The following is an 18,027-nucleotide window of genomic DNA, read 5'->3' on the forward strand; positions in this document are numbered from 1 at the left end:
CTCTTAGCTCCCCCAGTGAATTACTAGGTGACCTTGGGCAAGACAACTGCTCTGTGTCTTCATTTACCCATCTAAACCACATCTATTACATTTATTTAGCTCACAGGGGCATCAAGAGGCTTAATTAATGTTTGCAAAAAGCTTTGAGATCATCAGATGAAAAGTGCTTATATAAGTCCAAAATACTATAAAGTCAACGAGAAAAAAAAGGGAGAGGTGCCAGAGGAGGCAACTGGACAAAGCAGCTTCTCCTATCAGCATTGTCCACATTTCAGGTTCTAGTTTATCAGTGGAAATATACAGGGCTGTTTAAATAAAGTCTCATACATGGTCCCCTGTGTACAGAACCAGCCAGAAGAGTTTGTAGAACTGAAAACAGAAAGTAAATGAACTCTTGGGAAGATATATTTCACTTCCAAGACAGAAGCTCTACCTCCACAAGTGGTTCTATAGGTAGAAAACTTCCCAGTGGCAGAAGCATATACATGGAGTTTAGCATTTTCAAATACTGTATTTTTTTTAATCAATGGACATTAGCAAGGATCTTTCCTTGACTGTTTTAGGAGGAGCTTAAATTTAATACCTGCAAACACATAACTAGTGTCTAAAGAAATAAACTCCCCTCTCTCTGAGGATCCTAATGCTGTAGGCATCTAGGTCACTGCCATCAACCTCTTCCCTAAGGAATTTGAAATAACTCCAAGATTCCAAATAAACTCTATTCTTTAGCTGATGGGATCCTGTCAGAAGACACTGTTTCCATCATCTTCCACCTAACCTGGTGATAAGCAGTCTTGGCTTAACTCAAAGAAGTTATCTTAGATACTGCACTGTCCTAATTCAGCCAAGAACAGGCCAGCTACAGATGTATTTGCTTGATCCCAGGCCTACTCCTTCCCACCTACCCTATACAGTCTTCTGTACTCATGGAGTTTAATTGCCCCCTGTCTCCTAGAAACTGAAGTTTTCAGCATGCTTGTGTGGGAAGGCAAAGCGCTATGTGGACCCGTTCAACAAAAATACACCTAAAGCAGAAGACAGGAGGCCAACCTTTAGTTACATCGGAGGGGCTTTTGCTAGAGATGGGCTCAGACAATATGAGATAAACAGACATGGACAGCAATCAAAGCATTATTTACAATTGTTCAGACTTGTTAATGTAGCAGATATAAGCATTAACTCCAAGTTGAATTTAGTATTTGCTGTATCAACTCAGTCCTCCAAGTAGAATAAATTCTTTCAAAATATCAGCATTACCTCAAAGAGTGCTGAAGAACAAAAAATTGGAGGATCTTTAGAAGATTTCAGGGGAAATGGGATTACCATAGGGTACACCCTAGTCACTAACATATGGCACTTCAAAAATTATTATCCTTTAAAAAATTAAACCCCTTTACACTTACCATTGTGAAGAACATAAATGCAAAACATGAACCAACTCATAAAATGTCTTCCCCAATTTTCAGACAAGCTTCCACAGGAAAGCAATGGGGGCCTGAGCAACTAGAAAAGTTCCTAAACTGTTAAAAAAGAAGGCAAATCTTCCAACGATGTCCTCACCACATTCTGGTTTTGTTTACAGGGTGAGATAGACTACACAATTAGTTTGTACTGGCAGAAGGTGAACACTCTGTGTAGCCCAAATTCATTTCCAGGTACACTTAATATGCACTATGCCAATGTACCAGTGAACTAAAAAGCTTGCAGACAGAAAGAAGACAACAGGATTAAATAGCTGATAATCAGAACAGCAAACAGCTATATAGCTTTTAGGATATAAAACTCTATTTCTCCTGCCAGAGTGGGGGGGAGGGAATCACCACATGCAGGTCTGTGTATATAAATAAATATATATAGATAGATATAAAGAAAAAATGAAGAATGGGCAAATCAGGATGCAGTATGTTTCCAAATAAAAACAGCACCAAGTTGCTCACTTCTGTGTTTTTCCTCTGCTGGAAGACACTTCTAATAGCATTCACAGGAACCTTTCCTCTTTCATGTGTTGCCCGTAGAACTAATTTACAGCAGGATATAAAAATGATATATCTGATAGAAAATAGAGATTGGAAAACTAGTGTACGACTTTCAAGTGGTGTGTGATTCATGCTTACAGTAGAATCCAATGGAATATTTTGAAGTATCTTTTGGATGAAAATTTCAAGACATCCTCAAATGTTAGCAGTATTTGTGAAGTGTCTGATAATCACTAATGTCATTTCACATACAAGAAGGTTGAAGCAGAGAGTCAATAACCCTGCCAAGGTCATGTATACACAAGTCAGGAGTAGAAGGGAGGTTGTAGCCAGTTGGGGGTTGCTCTCTTTTCCCAGACAACCAGCAACAGAACAAGGGGACACAGTCTCAAGTTGTGCCAGGGGAGGTATAGGCTGGATGTTAGGACGAAGTTCTTCCCAGAGAGAGTGATTTGCCATTGGAATGGGCTGCCCAGGGAGGTGGTGGAGGCACCGTCCCTGGAGGTGTTCAAGAAAAGCCTGGAGGAGGCACTCAGTGCTATGGTCTAGTTGACTGGCTAGGGCTGGGTGCTAGGTTGGACTGGATGATCTTGGAGGTCTCTTCCAACCTGGTTGATTCGATGAATCTATGAATTCACACCTGGCTTTGTTGTGATCCAGTCCTTGCAACAAAGACCTCTGTGTCACAGTGACAAGTTACAGTTATGGTTGGTTTGTTTCCTCACACATTACATGTTACTTCTCATACAGCCACATGAAAGTATCTTTGAAATAATATGTTCATGACTTCTTTCATCTCGACAGAATTAAAACACTAGAATTATAAGAGGAAACATCACACAACCTTAAAAAGAGTTGCTACAGCTGAAGAAGGTACCGATAACTTGGCAATGATATAATGGACAATTTATTCCCACAAATCCTCTGAAAAACTGTCTGTGGTCAAGCAAGGCATTTGGTTTGACACTTCACAAAGAGTATTAAAAACAAATAACTAAACTCTAAAATGTTTGTACACTAGAGAACACCAAATAGTAAAAAACCATAAAGATACACGATTTTTAAGCAAAAGTAGAAATGTACATCTGCAATGAATGTTCAGGTTATCTTTGAAAAGCTAACAGGCCAGGAAAGGAAAATCAACACACTGCAGAAACTGCAGTAACTCAAGAGCATGACTGCCACACATTTTACAAAATACAGTCTGTAGTGAATCAAACACAAAAGTATTCTTTCAGATAAAAACACCACAAAAACCAACACCCCCTCCCCCCCAAAAAAAACCCCAAACAAACCCACACACCAAATGTACACATAAACAAAAACACCCCCAAACCTAACGGTACTAGATCAAATATGCCATTTTGACTTTATCTGCAAAGACAGAACATCTGGTGTGCTTCTGGCTAGAAAGGTCTTATTCAGAGTAAACACTACTGAGACTATGAACCAATTCCTGCACCTTCAAAACAAACACGAGAGTGAATTAGTTTATACTGCTATGTTAAAAAAAAACCCAAACAACAAAACCAACAAAAACACACACAACAAACTTAAATCTTCTTAGATTCTTATAACCAGTCAGGTTAACAGAAGCCTCTGGAATGAAGCCTCCAAATTTAGAATTTTGTATGTTTTAAGTAGCAAGTCAAGATACAAAAATCTAAAACCTGCTATTTTCCCCTGTGCCTGTAGCAACTACTGGAAAAATGTTACTACACCAGTACTTTTTTATTCACAAGATATCATCCCTGTCTGGATCAAAAGTTCATAGGAGAGAACTCCATTTCCTTTTTCTGTTTTTTGTTTGTTATTTTTTTAAGAATGAGAAAGAATACATATCTAGTACTTTACCTATGAATTAATACATTATTTATACATCTCAATGCAGTTAAAAAAATACTAGTATTTGTACAATTTGTCCATAGAAAATGACCTAGCACCACCCAAAATGTGATCAGACCAAAAGGTCTGACCTTTCTTTCATAGAATCATCCAGGTTGGAAGAGACCTCCAAGATCATCCAGTCCAACCTATCACCCAGCCCTAACCAATCAACTAGACCATGGCACTAAGTGCCTCATCCATACATTTGAAACACTCAAGTGTGGGCCACCAAAATTGCTTTTAAAATCATTGTTCTTGATTTGGGTTGTGAACATCTTCTAGCATCCAGTGAAATAAAAAGAAGAAAAAAAAACCTGCTCCAGGATGAGACACTGCCTTTATTGGTCAGAATGATGATTAGCAGATAGAAAATCCACACACTGTTCTTGAACAAACAGTAGGAATAATCACTAATAATTCTAATATACTGAATGAGCAGATGGCCTAAACTATCAAATGTTTTATCAGTCTTAGTGTTTTTCACTTTGTGATGGATTAAAATTATCCATGATAAACTGTGGCTGAGAGAATGAGTGATTCCATTCATCACACTGGGCTTCTCTTCTTGCAACCATGTGACTAAGCTGAATCAAGTTTATGACAGCTTGGCAGGAGAGATTCCTCCAGAAACTAATGTGTACCCTGAGTACATGAATAATACATTTACTCCCCATAAAAGCAAAAAATGTTAAGAACAAGGGATTTCTATCTCACTTCATTGAGCCAAACCACAATGCAATAGTTTAAAAGTCCTAGCAGATCATTCACAAAAATCTACTCAAGCCTTTGTACTGCTGCTGCTGAAACTGCATTTGTTCAGAAGATGCTGTAAAGTTCTTTAAAAATCATAACACGTCTAAATGAAGGAAATCTCACTTTAAGAATACAGACTAAAAGCCTACTAGAAATCCATGTAAGCTGCAGACTCCTCTCCCCAACACACTGAACAGGCTTGGCACAGTGTCCAGGCATGGCCAGCTCTCTGCTGGGGGCAGCGTTTTTGGCTGTGAAGGCAGAGCATGCCCTCTGTCACTCATAGTGAGCAGCCCTGTCCAACTGTCTCTTTTCGACAACTTTATCATCAATCTCTTTATTAACAGCTCCACTGCAGACTGAGAATGCAAACAAGGGCAGTGCGCATGCCAGATTTCTGGAAGGCACACAGCACCAGACACCACACAGGGCAGGGCTTCTGTAATGCTGCAGCAGAAGCTGCAGCACAAAACCCTTGCATGTTGTTTTAAGAAGTACCACGTTTATGATGTTTTCTTGGAATCAAAGATCTAACTGGGGAGAGGTGAGGGAAAGTTGTTACTCAAACATCAAGGATCCCTCCAGCTTTCTCCAGTACTGGTTGAAATAGCCAAGGAATGAAGGAGATGTGACCTAGCGTTCCATTCCACTCTCGTAATTGTATTAGCACAGTACCTTAACTTAAGCAAGCATCACATAAAGAATCTCAGAAAACCTGAAAAGTTTGAAGTGTAGATTTTAAACATGTAAAACACTTACTTCAAACAGCCTTAGTGAGGATATTTATTTCTAAAAACACAAGCAAAGAGGGCATTTATAAAGCAGATGTGCTAGCTCACAAGACAGACAAAAATATATTTGCACTTGTAAGATTTCCAGTATCTGTGTAGGCTGCAATTACTGAGCAGTTTAAACGCATTGGCTGTTTGCTTAAATACATGTAGCTTTCCTTACCCAACAAGTTGGGAGTTTTTATCCACTCACATCAATAGCAATTTTCCTTCTTATCCTTTCCTGTTACTTGTCTGGATTCCAGCTGTTATTGAAGGACAGTAATTTACTGCAAAACCCAAGCTTGGTAACATTAAATATTTTTTCCCCCCAAACATTAGAATGCCGTGAAAGTCAACTTTTTCCTAAACTCAGTATCATTAGAGCCTATGAGGTAAACATTTAATGAACTTTGCAGGACATTGCCATTCTTAGTCAATTTTAAACACTACATTACCATACAGAGGTCATAAAATGCTGATATAACTAAGAAAAACAAGAAAACAAAAGCAAGCCCAGCAAAAAGAACAGACATGCTACATAGGAACTGTGATCAGGTTAACAAATTAAGTGTTGTAAGAAGGAAAAAGGTACTCGAAGATGGCATTAAAGAATTTACTTGGAAAAATACAAATGCCTGAACTTTATTTAAAAATACCATTAACTTAAAATATCCAAACAGCAGATGGGACATCCCACAGTGGTTAAGCAAATTATCTTTTTAATAATAGAACATGCCCTGGGAAGTTTGATATCCAAGTTTGCATTCTTTTGGTGATGATAGCAGCAGATGTTTGATGTTTGTAGGTATTTTGAATTATTAGTTTGAACTTTGTGGGTGTATCAAGTTGCACCTGCCTCTATCAACAAATCCAAAATGCTTTGTTTCTGTTGAACAGATCCTTAATTCCAAGATTACAAATTTATAAAGGCTTAATATTTAAGTTTTTTTCCAATATTAAGACAGGATCATTTTAAAAAGTGAATCTACCAAGTACTTAGCTGATATATATGTATATAAACATTTGTAGAGCATAGTAGCAAGACCTGCAGATTTTTAAGTGACAACATTTTTGGGCATTTTTCAGCCACGATGGCCATGAAGAGAGATTAAACACAGCAAAGCTATTTATTTTGCATATAAAATAACAAAAGATATGTCAGGGTCACTACCATGTGAAATGGCTTTTGTACAAATGTACAAGTCTTTAAAAAAAGTATAAAAAAATAAGCATATTCTGCTTCCTCAGTAACAGAGTTTTTCTTGCATTTATGTTACTCCTTGCTCAGTAATACTGAATGTGTTCTTGCTATACTGAGTATTTGTGGTTATTCTAGTTACAAACTCCATTTTAACTTTTACCATTAACACTGTTTCTCTTAAGGTACATTTACTAACATTTATATTCATTACTACACAGTAATGAATTTGCATTAAAAAAGAAATGCACTAAGAAACAGCATGCACACAAACCACCTACAGCAAGAAGGACAACTTCAGCTAAATCTCATCAACTCAAATGTCTGATTCAAATCAATATGTCTCAAGCCATCTGTTAAAACCATGGCTTATTAATGTTGATTATTTGGCTACAACAGTAATTTTCAGCTTCTTGTTTGCAGATCCTCACAAGTCCATGAACTTACTTCTGGAGGTTCATGACGGGTAACTCAGAAAAACAAGCCTATTGAAGCCTATTGCCAGTGGATTGAGAAACACTGAACAGAAATTTGTATATCTACTAGCAGATTTTTATTGGTCAGAGAAAATAAAAGAGGAATTAAAGTCATAAATAACATCAGCTGTGATGAAAGGGAGATGGAGCGGGTAAGACATAAAGATGATGAATCTGTTCTAAACAAGACAAGCCATTGCATGCTGTGAAAAATATATACAACACAAAGGTTTATTGTTTTAGGCAGGGCAATTATAATGTGAAGACCATAATCATCAGTGGTTTTAGCAGTTAGAGAAATTTTAGTCAAAAGGAAGCTACTTATTAAAGTTACTCACATCAAGCATTTGGAGGATTGGGCTCATGCTGATACAAAGATCAATCAAGTGATGCACAGCTACTTGCAATTTTTACTTTTATTTCAGGGCAAGCTTACACTATTTGACAAGAAGAGAAATAGTGCCATCTGGTGACATAAGAAACAGTCACTTGCAACAACAGCAAGTCCAAGAACCCAAAACTCAGAGCTAACGTTTTTAAAAATGGAATACAAATTTCCAAGAAATCAATCTAGTCTCAAGTTTTTAATGCACACATTTCTTCCAGTTCTGTCAGCTTTTAAGAATTTTAGCATTTTGAAATGGACTCCTAATCAGGAGACAAGGAATGGATGATCTTAAAAACTTTTTTTGGCAACAAACCCTGACCCTGCCAAGCCACTGTACAATCCACAACCCTTCCCTTTAACAGACTAGAGCTCAACATCCAGACAGGTTTTACTTCTGCTTCCTACATTTAACAGTATGTTTCTTGAGAGAACATTCATTCACATACCATCTCTTTTAGGCCACACCGTATTTTGTCTCAGTAGAAAATTTAGGAGCCAAGTATGAATTCAGAGAGCAAAATCAATTTAGTACATTCAGAAAAAGCAGACGACTATGGGATTGTGCTGTTTTTTATTGTGTTTTCAATGGAGAAATACATCATCTGTTTACAAAATAGCTCTTGAAAAATACAAGGAGTACAGATACTATAAAACAAAGCAAACTCCAGTCATGAGACACTACGTACATCATGCGAAAGCAACAGTCTGATCTCCAGGTTATGAAAACTAGAATTAAAAAGTCACTATACAGAAAGGTTCCAAGTTTCCAGCTTGGCAAAACTTGGGTGCAGTTACATGAAACGTTTAATAAAATGAAAAAGATCTTCTGATGTGTAAACAAAATGACAAGACTAAATTTGTGCCTGGCAATTTCGATCTAAACTCCATAGCTACACAAAATACACAGACACCTTGTACACTTCAACTGTTAATATAACCTTCTTTGGGGGGTGGACAACAGCAGGCTGCACAGGGCAAGGAAAAGAGAAATATTGTATACTAGACATCTTAGACAAATGGCAAAAAAACCCCTTCAGTTACTGCACAGCCTAAGTAAAAGATAAGCTACACTCTGACTTTGGAGAATTAATTTAGAAGGATAAGGGCAAGAGTGTAAGTAATTTAACATGAAAGATGCACATGTAATAGGATGGAGCACAACGGGAGAAGGGAGTTCATAAAACATGCTAATCAAAGTATGGGAAGTATGATTTGACATCCCACATATTTCAGACTTAAGTAACAGTAACATGAAGCTTGTTATCTACATCTGTTATTACTGTTGGTATCCTTCATGTTCCTCAAATACTGCTGCTCTTTGCCATGAGAGATTTAGTTCTTTCAAAAGAAAAGGTTGTTACTTTTTTGATAGGACTACAACAACAAAAAATAGTAGTAAGACTTTACTAAATGGCAAGTGCTTACTAGAAATGTGACTTCTAAAAATTCAGTGTTGTCTCAGTATGTAAAACTATTTCTGATGAGCCATCTAAAAATAAAGAAGTTAAAATTCTTAGGGAAAATTCTTTTTTTCCTTTATTTAAAATTTGAAGCTTTTAAATGCATACAGGACTTTCATGGAGCGTACAAAAATCATCTTAGATTTAGTGACTCAAAGGCCATCAAGACAGGTGTTACATTTCACAGGCACACAGTATGTAATTGAACACTTTAGTCAAGGGACAAAGTTTTCATTTGTGCCTACAGGCCACAAGGTATTATGATTAGGTAAGGGGCAAGAGGGAACCCAAAGGAGTACATGGCTTGCTTTTATTTTGTATAAATAACTATTGTTCTATATGGTGCATACAAAGCTGCAAAAACCCCCTCAACACTGAACGTAAAAGCTTTTCCCAAGAAAAAGGGATCAAAAAGGGAATAAGGAGTTTGATTAGCTCAAAAGAAAGTTTATTTGCTGTTTGATTTCTTATCTGTACGCACTTTAAAATAATCCCATAAAAGTAGAACACGTTAATCATGTCCCACTAACACCAGAACTTCCCAATCACTTCCTCAACTTATGTCTTATAACCTCAAGATTTGACATTTCATTTGAAAGGTTTACTGTTGCTTGATGACAGTTGACCTAGATATACTATACACTTTGAGTTCAATGTATAGTATATCACTGAACTTCATCCGATTTGCAGATTACTACTGAAGAGATTCTTCGATAAAACAAAAGTTTCAGTTGAAGATCTAAAATTAGTCATACTCCAATAAAAAAAAAAAAAAAACCACCCACATAAAAGTGTGTTTAAGGGATTCTTCTGCCAGTTTTACCTCAATTTTGAAACAATGCATCAAACAAATTCAATCAGAATGTCAAATATGGCTACAAATAGTGTTCATGTTTTTAAAGGCAGTAATCCTTTGAAATATTTAATGCAACTGTTGCTAACACATTAATTGTACTCCTGGCTTCACATACTAACCTGGACTTCCAATCAGGTGGTGGTATTAGTCCAGAAAGGGAAGTGCACAAAATATATCTAAATCCACTTGCGATTACGTTCTAGTCTTGCACCCTCCGTTCTTTTTTTGTAGCATTAGAAGACAACAGGTTGAGTTGGCAGGTACTGTTTATGGACCCCTGAGGTTGGTTTTACCGGTTCAATCTCAATTTTATCGAATTCTTGATAACAGGAATAGGATTTGCAGGGAGAGCAGGAATATCTGAAAGGTCTGTACTGGGTGTTTTCTGAAAAGAGAAGAACTTTGGTTGCATTTTAACTCTGTAAATATTAAAATGTTGTAGTAATTGGCACTAATTTTCACAACCAAGATCTTTAGAAATATACCAAGATAACGATAACTACAAATACAGATGCAGTTATTTCCTTAGTAATGATGGTGTAGATGAAGGAAAATTTATGCAAGAGTCTCTTTCACAGTGTTCAATTCCTTTATCAACAACTAAGAAATTAAGAAGAGCTGCAGATAAGGTTGAGCCTACTAATAACCTGTATTAGCATAAGACATACTATCCACATAAGGGTGCTTCATTGATGCCATCTATTTGATCTACATGCTTAGTATATTAAAAAAAATAATCTTTTGAGCTATTCAGTGTTAAGCCTCAGCCCCTTACAGACAAATGATGAAAAACTGTCACCAACGTCTTCATACAGTCATATTTCGGCCTGTTTAAAAGCTCTTTATAGTCAAATTTCCAACTTTTCACACTGATTTAAATATACATGGAAAAAGTATGATGAGACTTGAAACAGTGCTATATGACTGTGTTAAGAATTTCACCTTGAAAATAATCTGCACACTTCTTTTCCTCACTTTTAAGACTTAAGTCTCATTCAGCAAAACTAAATTGAAAGCCAAATAAAAGATAAACACAGAAAAGGAACACTCTCAAGATTCAGTGCAAGTTGCTAATTTCTCACATGTTTAACAAGCCTTTATTGTTGGCCATTGGGATGATTTGTGTTGTGGGGTGATTTTTAGTTTTTTGGTGTTTTTCTTCCTTGTTTTGTTTTTATAAATTGAAGTATTTCTCTTCCACTGGGACAGATTATTTGCTATTCCAATAACCCAGTTATTACACATTACTCATCATGATTTATCATAAAGTGGTTTCTGATGTTATAAACAATGAAAATTAACATTTGATACATGGAGAAAACTCCATTAAAATGACTGTTCTTAGTAGTTGTTTCAATAAAAAGAAATCAATTCAGTTAACACTGATACGGTAGCAAAGCGCAAGCCAACAAGGACTCCCAGCAAAATAGCTTTCATCTCCCTCCTTTTCCCAGTCCAAGCAGCCCACTCTGGTTGGTGCTGAACTGCAGTTTAAGTTAGTTTCTATTTGCTGCAATGAGCAGTGTTTCAAACAGAGCCAACAAGAATATAGAAAAGTGACAGAAGAGGCCACCATTTTTTTGCAGGTTTCAGACTACTACTGTATGATGTGTACTAGCTACAAGCTTTATATAATCATTCCTCAACAACAGATGAAATAAACTTGGCATATCTAATGACCTAAAAAATTTCCCTGAAACAGTTTAGTGGTTGTGCCAATTTTGGTACATTTTATTCAGTTCTGTCCATAGTTTGAAGTCTGCTAACAAATTCCATTGGTACTGTTGCAGTATCTCTCCTTTTTCAAACAATACTTTTACAACATGTAATGTAATGAGTATTCATAAATTTTCTTGTGACAGTGAAGTATCAATTGGTAGAGAACTAACAGAACCTTATAAATGCTGGTAAAGACAAAGATGTGTTCTCTAAGTTTTTACAATACTAGGAACAAAAATTCAAGTGAATTCCACAGAATTATTAGCATCTATTTTTCCAGTCCTCTTTACACTTGTAATACCTACAGTGAAGCAACACAGCTGGCTAATATATAAACCTACAGCTCCTTGTATCTAATATCAGAATCTGAACTTACACTTCAGATTTATCAACCTCTGCTAGGATATCCTAGAGCAGCAGCTATTTAAAGCATTTTTTCCTTGTTAGAAGGGATTATTCTGTGATGTGCAAAGCACAAAGGAATAAACCAAGCCCCTTACTTTGAAGGCACAATTCAGAAGAGCGAATCCAGCTTCGGTCAGTTTGTATGGAAAGCCATACATGTTTAGCTACAATGCACATTCAATAAGATCAATGACCATCTAAAACACAAAAATTGTGACAGTAACAACAAGCAGCTTTCCATACAGTGGATTTGTATTTAAAATTATACATTTATTTTTAACATCTGGACTCATTTTTATTTCAGCGTTTTCACCACAGATCAGTGTGCACAGAGAGGTGATGTTTTTAAAAACATACCTGAGGAGCTTGCAGAGAAGTTGTCTGAAGAGTTTCTGTTTGAGAATTAACATTCACTTCTGTCTCAAGTTGCTCCTAAAAAGCCAAAAGCATTAACATAGTTACAGCACTTGCAATTACAAAAGCTGTTCATACAGAACTCCATTAAGCAGAATATCTTAAATGTTGCATATAGAGCAAAATTTTAAAAGGCAACTATCTTGTACATGCTGTGTTGATATTCCTCTTTTTATAACATAGAAATCTCCACACTAGAGAACATACATGCTGTGTTGATATTCCTCTTTTTATAACATAGAAATCTCCACACTAGAGAACACAGGAATCTGACATTCAACATGAGCTACATTACTTCTCGGTTGTCACTTGTTTAACCACTAAATACCTTTAAACAGAAATCTATAGGAAAGCATTGCATGTCACTCAACTCATTAAAGAAAGAAAGTCTAGTGCAAAGGACATGAAAAAGCTACTGAATCTGTTGCAAATTCAACTGCTTTTCCACTTCTTTCGACATTCGGACATTCTGCCTGAAAAGTTTTGCTGCTATTTTCATGTGTTGAATCAGTTCCCTAGATGAACAGCTTGATGTCAGAGACAGTTTTCCAGGTAAAATAATGAGACTTTCACAGATAAAGTAGGGCAACAACACATTTTAATGAAAACAGCCTGTTAGTTAAAACTGTACTGAATTATTTAGTAAATCATACCCTAATAAAAAGGTATGGAATTAAATAGAGATATACCTATGGTTATGATAAAGAATTGAATTCCTCCATTTCCTTCTACTAAATTAAGGCCATAAGATTTAGAGGAGACTGACAACAAAAGCTAACAGGCTTATCTATGTCTTTTAAAATCATCTGTATCCAAAGGATCTATTATCAGTGTTAGGGTTACAAAATGCTGGAAGGGCACACTTGAGTCTCTGGTAGTTGCACGTGTGCTCTAACTGCATGCCAATTTCATTGTCAGAAAATATTTATTTGCCAGTATTTGACTTTGCCTTTTTAAACCTCACAAGTTGTTAAGGCAGCAGCTGACTTCAGGATTCTCAGCCCACCATGCAAAAATCCCAGTGAAATACACTGGATAACTGTTCAGCTAAGTAACATACATTGAGATTGAAATGCAAAAAGACTTTTTTTTAATATAGACAAATCCCTAGCCTGATTTACAAAATTTAAGTATAATAATAATTTTTTTTAGCTACATATAATATTGTATGTATGACTGACCAGTAAAGGAATCACTGTCCTAAGTGACCATGGACTCAGGCTCAGCATCACTAGGTTGAGAGCAGGCAATGGACTGTAATTGGTTAATAGTGATGTATCAAAATGACGCATTAATTTTTCAATACCCATCTTTACTGGAGAGTTTGTACTGTATCTATATAAACAGTCACTCCTAGAAGGGGAAAGATCCATCTTCACAAGGATGAGTACCAATTAATATATACAAAATGGTATGGTCTAGGCAAAGATACCTTAGTTTCCATTTTTTCATGTTCATTCAAATCTATACAGCTAGGTTCTTCACTCATTTCATCTTGCTGAAATGCAAACAAACCCAAAAAATATTAAAAAAACATTAAAATGTATTTTAAGTAATCAACAAGAAAATAAGGCTGTAAAGTGTTTTTGAAGACATAATTAGTTGAAGACTTAGCACATTACACTAATAAACAAAAAACAAAAATATGACTTTTCAGACAAGAATTTAGAATCAAAGCACTTGTGACAATGCAGTACCTCTGTCATGTGATGAGTATCAGCATTAATAAAACCACTAACACCTGAGCAAGTTAAATACAAAAAGCAGCATTTCAGAGTAGGAAATATATACTTGATTTAACAAAATGTTTGAAACCTAGAATATGAGAATCAGTACACTGCAGCTGAAATAAATAGCAATGTCCAAAACTTTGCGTATGGTATGATCTCAAAATGTCAAATACCTCTTCCATTTTCATTTTCTTGGGAGAATCGTCTTTATGGGGAGATGATGTCCTTTTCACCGCTGTGACAGGGCTAGGCATTTTTGTTGCAACATTTCCTGAAGTTCTTGGTGATGGATTTAATAGATACACTGGGGAAACAACTCTAGAGATGGTAGGCTTTGGTGGTGGAGAAATGGCTGGTTGTGTGGCAGTTTGAGGAATGCTTTCATTTGAAGTACCTGTGGACAAGTAATTAAAAAAACTTCCATAAACAACTAGACACAACTGTTTCATTGCAATCACTGGTATTTTTGGTCTCTATTCAAAAGCAGTGGTATCAAGTAGGCTTCACATGGTACAGTTAGAGGTATAAGCATCATGTTTGGGACAGCAGGTCTGCATACGCATCAGTGATACTCTGCCTTTTAATCTTGCTTAATAGCAGAGTATACTAGCCCAGACAGAGATCTGTGCTAATACAGCTCTATTATTCTGAGTACCCAAAAAAGGCTTTTCCATTTCTGTTCTCAGCCATATATATGCACTGCTAAAGACTGCCTTAAATCAAATCCAAGTGCAATCCAATACTCTTTTTCATCCACATATGAAGTTTACTTTCTCAGACTTAGCCTATGCTGTGGCAGTCATCACAGAACATCAGATAAAGGTCTGACATTCCATACATCCTTTTGAAAAATGTTCCATATGACAAAGTTCTATCTTATCAATTGCCTACTTCAAACCAGTAAGTGCATACACAAAGATGCTCCAGGATGACAAAAACTACTTTAAGAACATTTTTCATTAATAACTCTGAGGTGACTGCTGTTGATTAGCCAAAATAGAAGAATGACCAATTTCTGATACACTTCCAAATTCCAAAAACAGTCATGCTATTTAAGGTCTGCTTAGTGCTCACGGACAAATTTAATCACAGAACAATAAGGCTCTACTGCACTACATGTCAGAGTGAAAAAAGGGAGCTCTCTGTTTTTCCATCTACTGCTGACTTGCTCCTTTTATACAGCTCAAGTTCCATTTGACCAAACGAACTGCAGATCTGCTCTAGATCACTATAAAGCTATGCTATTGTGAATGACAAATATAAATCCCCAGGAATAAAACACACACTGCAGTACAAGATATTCTGCCATGGTTTTCCAAGTCCTAAAGAAATTAGTTACACTTGTGTATCAAGAAGAATATGTTACAGCATGTGTTAGAAGTCCTCAAACTGGACTGTTTTATAAGTGTTAAAAATAAATCAATAGAAACAATACTCTATGGCAATCTCCTTACCCCCTGAGCTTTCACTGGAATTTATTTGTGGCACAGTGACTTCAGAAGCCTGTATGTTGGTCACAGATGCTGCAGTTACAGCTGGCGCAGGACTGCTTCTGCTAAAACAAGAAAAAAAACCAACAAAATTATGAACATTGTTAAAGTTAAGGTGCTGTGTGATTTACCTTTCATTACATTATACACGTGGCCAGTAACCATAGTTGATAGGATTTTACCTACATTACAGAGTAGTACTTACAGTACTACATTACAGGAGGAAGACAGAAATGAGCACTGAATATCTACTATCAAAACTAAGCAATGGAAGCCACTTCAAATATCTCATCTGAATCACTTCAGAGATATGTTTTCAGATGAGTAAGAAGCTGCATTAGAAAAGGCAGAACTTAAGTCCAAGGGAAAACTTGGCAATTCATCTGAAGTATGGAATAAAACTAGAAGAACTAGAATAGAAAGTATGTTTACAATCTACACACAACCTTAGGACAATGATTTCAGTCTGGACTTCCCAAGGAAAAGCCTGAGATTAAACATGGCAAAAGGTCCACTTATTTTTCCACTTTCAAGAAATAGGGATGAAATACGAATGATCACAGAGTAATTTCCACTTCATGTGTGACATCCTAGATGTCATACATTTGTTTTAATAGCATGGTCAGCAGCATCCACTATGGAAACGATTTATGAAGGAAGACTAACAAAAAGAGCATTTGTCAAAATGAGTACGTTTACTGAACTTCTAATATTGCACACTTACAGGAGATCTATGTTAACTTCTCTGTGTATCAAACAGACAAGCATGAGACTCTTGAAATAGATTTTGATGCAAAATTGGTATAACTTTCTTGCTCTCAAACTTCAATTTCGTCTGCCATCTCTCAGTCCCCTATTACAGCACCCTTACATTTTCATATTGCCTCCTCCTTGTAAGCATCTTTATCCAACCTTCTGACTCCTTAATTGAAATCCAATGCTGTGCTCCCTTCTCCCCAGATATAGCCATGTTCTAGCACTCAAACTGGAAATGAGTATCTGCAAGCTCAAACATTCACACCTTGGCAACTGTAGTATCTTGTGTATGCAGCATTTGCTAAGCTTTTAACGTAAATAATTTAAAAACAGAGAGCATCAACAAGACTGAAAGTCCTCATTACTCACCCCTGAGAACTTCCAGAACTGTTCAATGGACTCGTCTTCATAGCACTAGTAGGCGAAGGCACAGACGTGCTGTTATCACTGTCCATAGACAAGTCTAGGCTGCTGTCATTCAGAGCAGTCAACCTGATCCCTTCTGTCGAATGCTGCAATCCACAAAAAAGATTCTATTAGCCTTACAAAAAAAATCAATGAAGACTCAAATTGTTTAATAGTTCAGGTATGCAAAATATGTTAGGTGTTAAATCTCTAAAGAAAAAAACAAACACGAGATGATTTAACAGCAGTAAGCTTTCACTGTGAACCAAGAATGTACGTGTGCTTTAAATGCAGTTATATTTAAGTAGTCTTTAGGAAAAAAAAAACACCCAAACACACTCCAAAAGGGCCATTTAAAAATGTACAATGTTAAATTGACAAATTTCAAAAGACTTTTACACGAAATAATTCATTACTCTTTCACTAAAAGCATTACATTTTCACACTCATGTTTGTCTGTAACAATGATGTTTAAAAACTAAGATAAACTGTTGTTGTATTTAATGATTGTCTTTTCAGCTTTATTTCAAGTTGTTTTGGCTTTGTAGGCTTACAAATACTGCTTTCAGAAAGTTCAAAATAATCCTGATATAGACCAAGCCCACAATTTAAAAAAATAATTTAGAGACTGGTTTGCACTTAGTGGATAAGAAAAATGCTTCTCTGACGTAGCATCACTTAAAAAGATGCATTACTTAATATTTACACTATCCTTTGAAACATAGTACTCTTGGTTTCCACAGAGGACTTCTTAATTCTTTCAGAAAGCTGTTGATATAGAACAGCTACAGTAATAAAACATGTTATTTGGACATACCTAAACCAGAGTATATAAGTGGTTTAGCTACTCAGAGACAAGTCAACCTGTACTACTCTCAGATTGCACTAATACAAAGAAGCAGAATTTTGAAATTCAGATTAAATACACTCAATGCTCCACCTTCTTCCTGCCTTCAGTAAAAGAAATCACATGCAAAGCAACAGCTTAAGAATTTTGCTACCATTTGCATGGATGGCCCCAAAAGTAAACTTCACAGGGAGAGAAAACAGTACTGGCCAGGCAACGGGCAACTTTCAGATGTCAAAACTATAATTTAAATATTTTAATTAAAAGATAATATCAAAGGCTACCAAGTTTCATGTTTAAAAATATTTTTCTGTAAATTATCCTCAAAGTATTCAACCTCAGTACACAGGAACAGTTTACTGTCTGAGACACAAATAGGCACCAACAAGTTCAACATTCTATTCTGCTTCTATCTGAACATCTGCAGTCTAAGTAGTAACAACTTAAGAGGTAAAACATGGAGATAGCAAGAATTGACTGAGTTGTATTGTTAC

The 18,027-nt window shown here is 36.2% G+C and overlaps 1 protein-coding gene across 3 annotated transcripts in view; it reads right to left on the reverse strand.

Moving 5' to 3' along the window:
* Positions 1-8,005: 8,005 nt before the first annotated feature.
* Positions 8,006-18,027, reverse strand: part of PAPOLA (poly(A) polymerase alpha) — a 42,909-nt gene continuing 32,887 nt past the window's right edge. For 2 of the 3 annotated variants that reach the window (XM_064141922.1, XM_064141972.1), the window contains exons 17-22: positions 16,651-16,793; positions 15,490-15,590; positions 14,209-14,429; positions 13,738-13,803; positions 12,249-12,323; positions 8,006-10,152 (exon numbers count right to left, since the gene is read on the reverse strand). In XM_064141922.1, the coding sequence (XP_063997992.1) occupies positions 10,057-10,152; positions 12,249-12,323; positions 13,738-13,803; positions 14,209-14,429; positions 15,490-15,590; positions 16,651-16,793 (702 nt within the window). In that variant the 3' untranslated portion in view covers positions 8,006-10,056. The remainder of the gene's footprint in view (positions 10,153-12,248; positions 12,324-13,737; positions 13,804-14,208; positions 14,430-15,489; positions 15,591-16,650; positions 16,794-18,027) is intronic. The other variant, XM_064141964.1, reaches the window with a different exon arrangement.

Source organism: Pogoniulus pusillus, chromosome 1, assembly GCF_015220805.1.
Source record: "Pogoniulus pusillus isolate bPogPus1 chromosome 1, bPogPus1.pri, whole genome shotgun sequence".
Lineage (NCBI taxonomy): Eukaryota > Metazoa > Chordata > Aves > Piciformes > Lybiidae > Pogoniulus > Pogoniulus pusillus.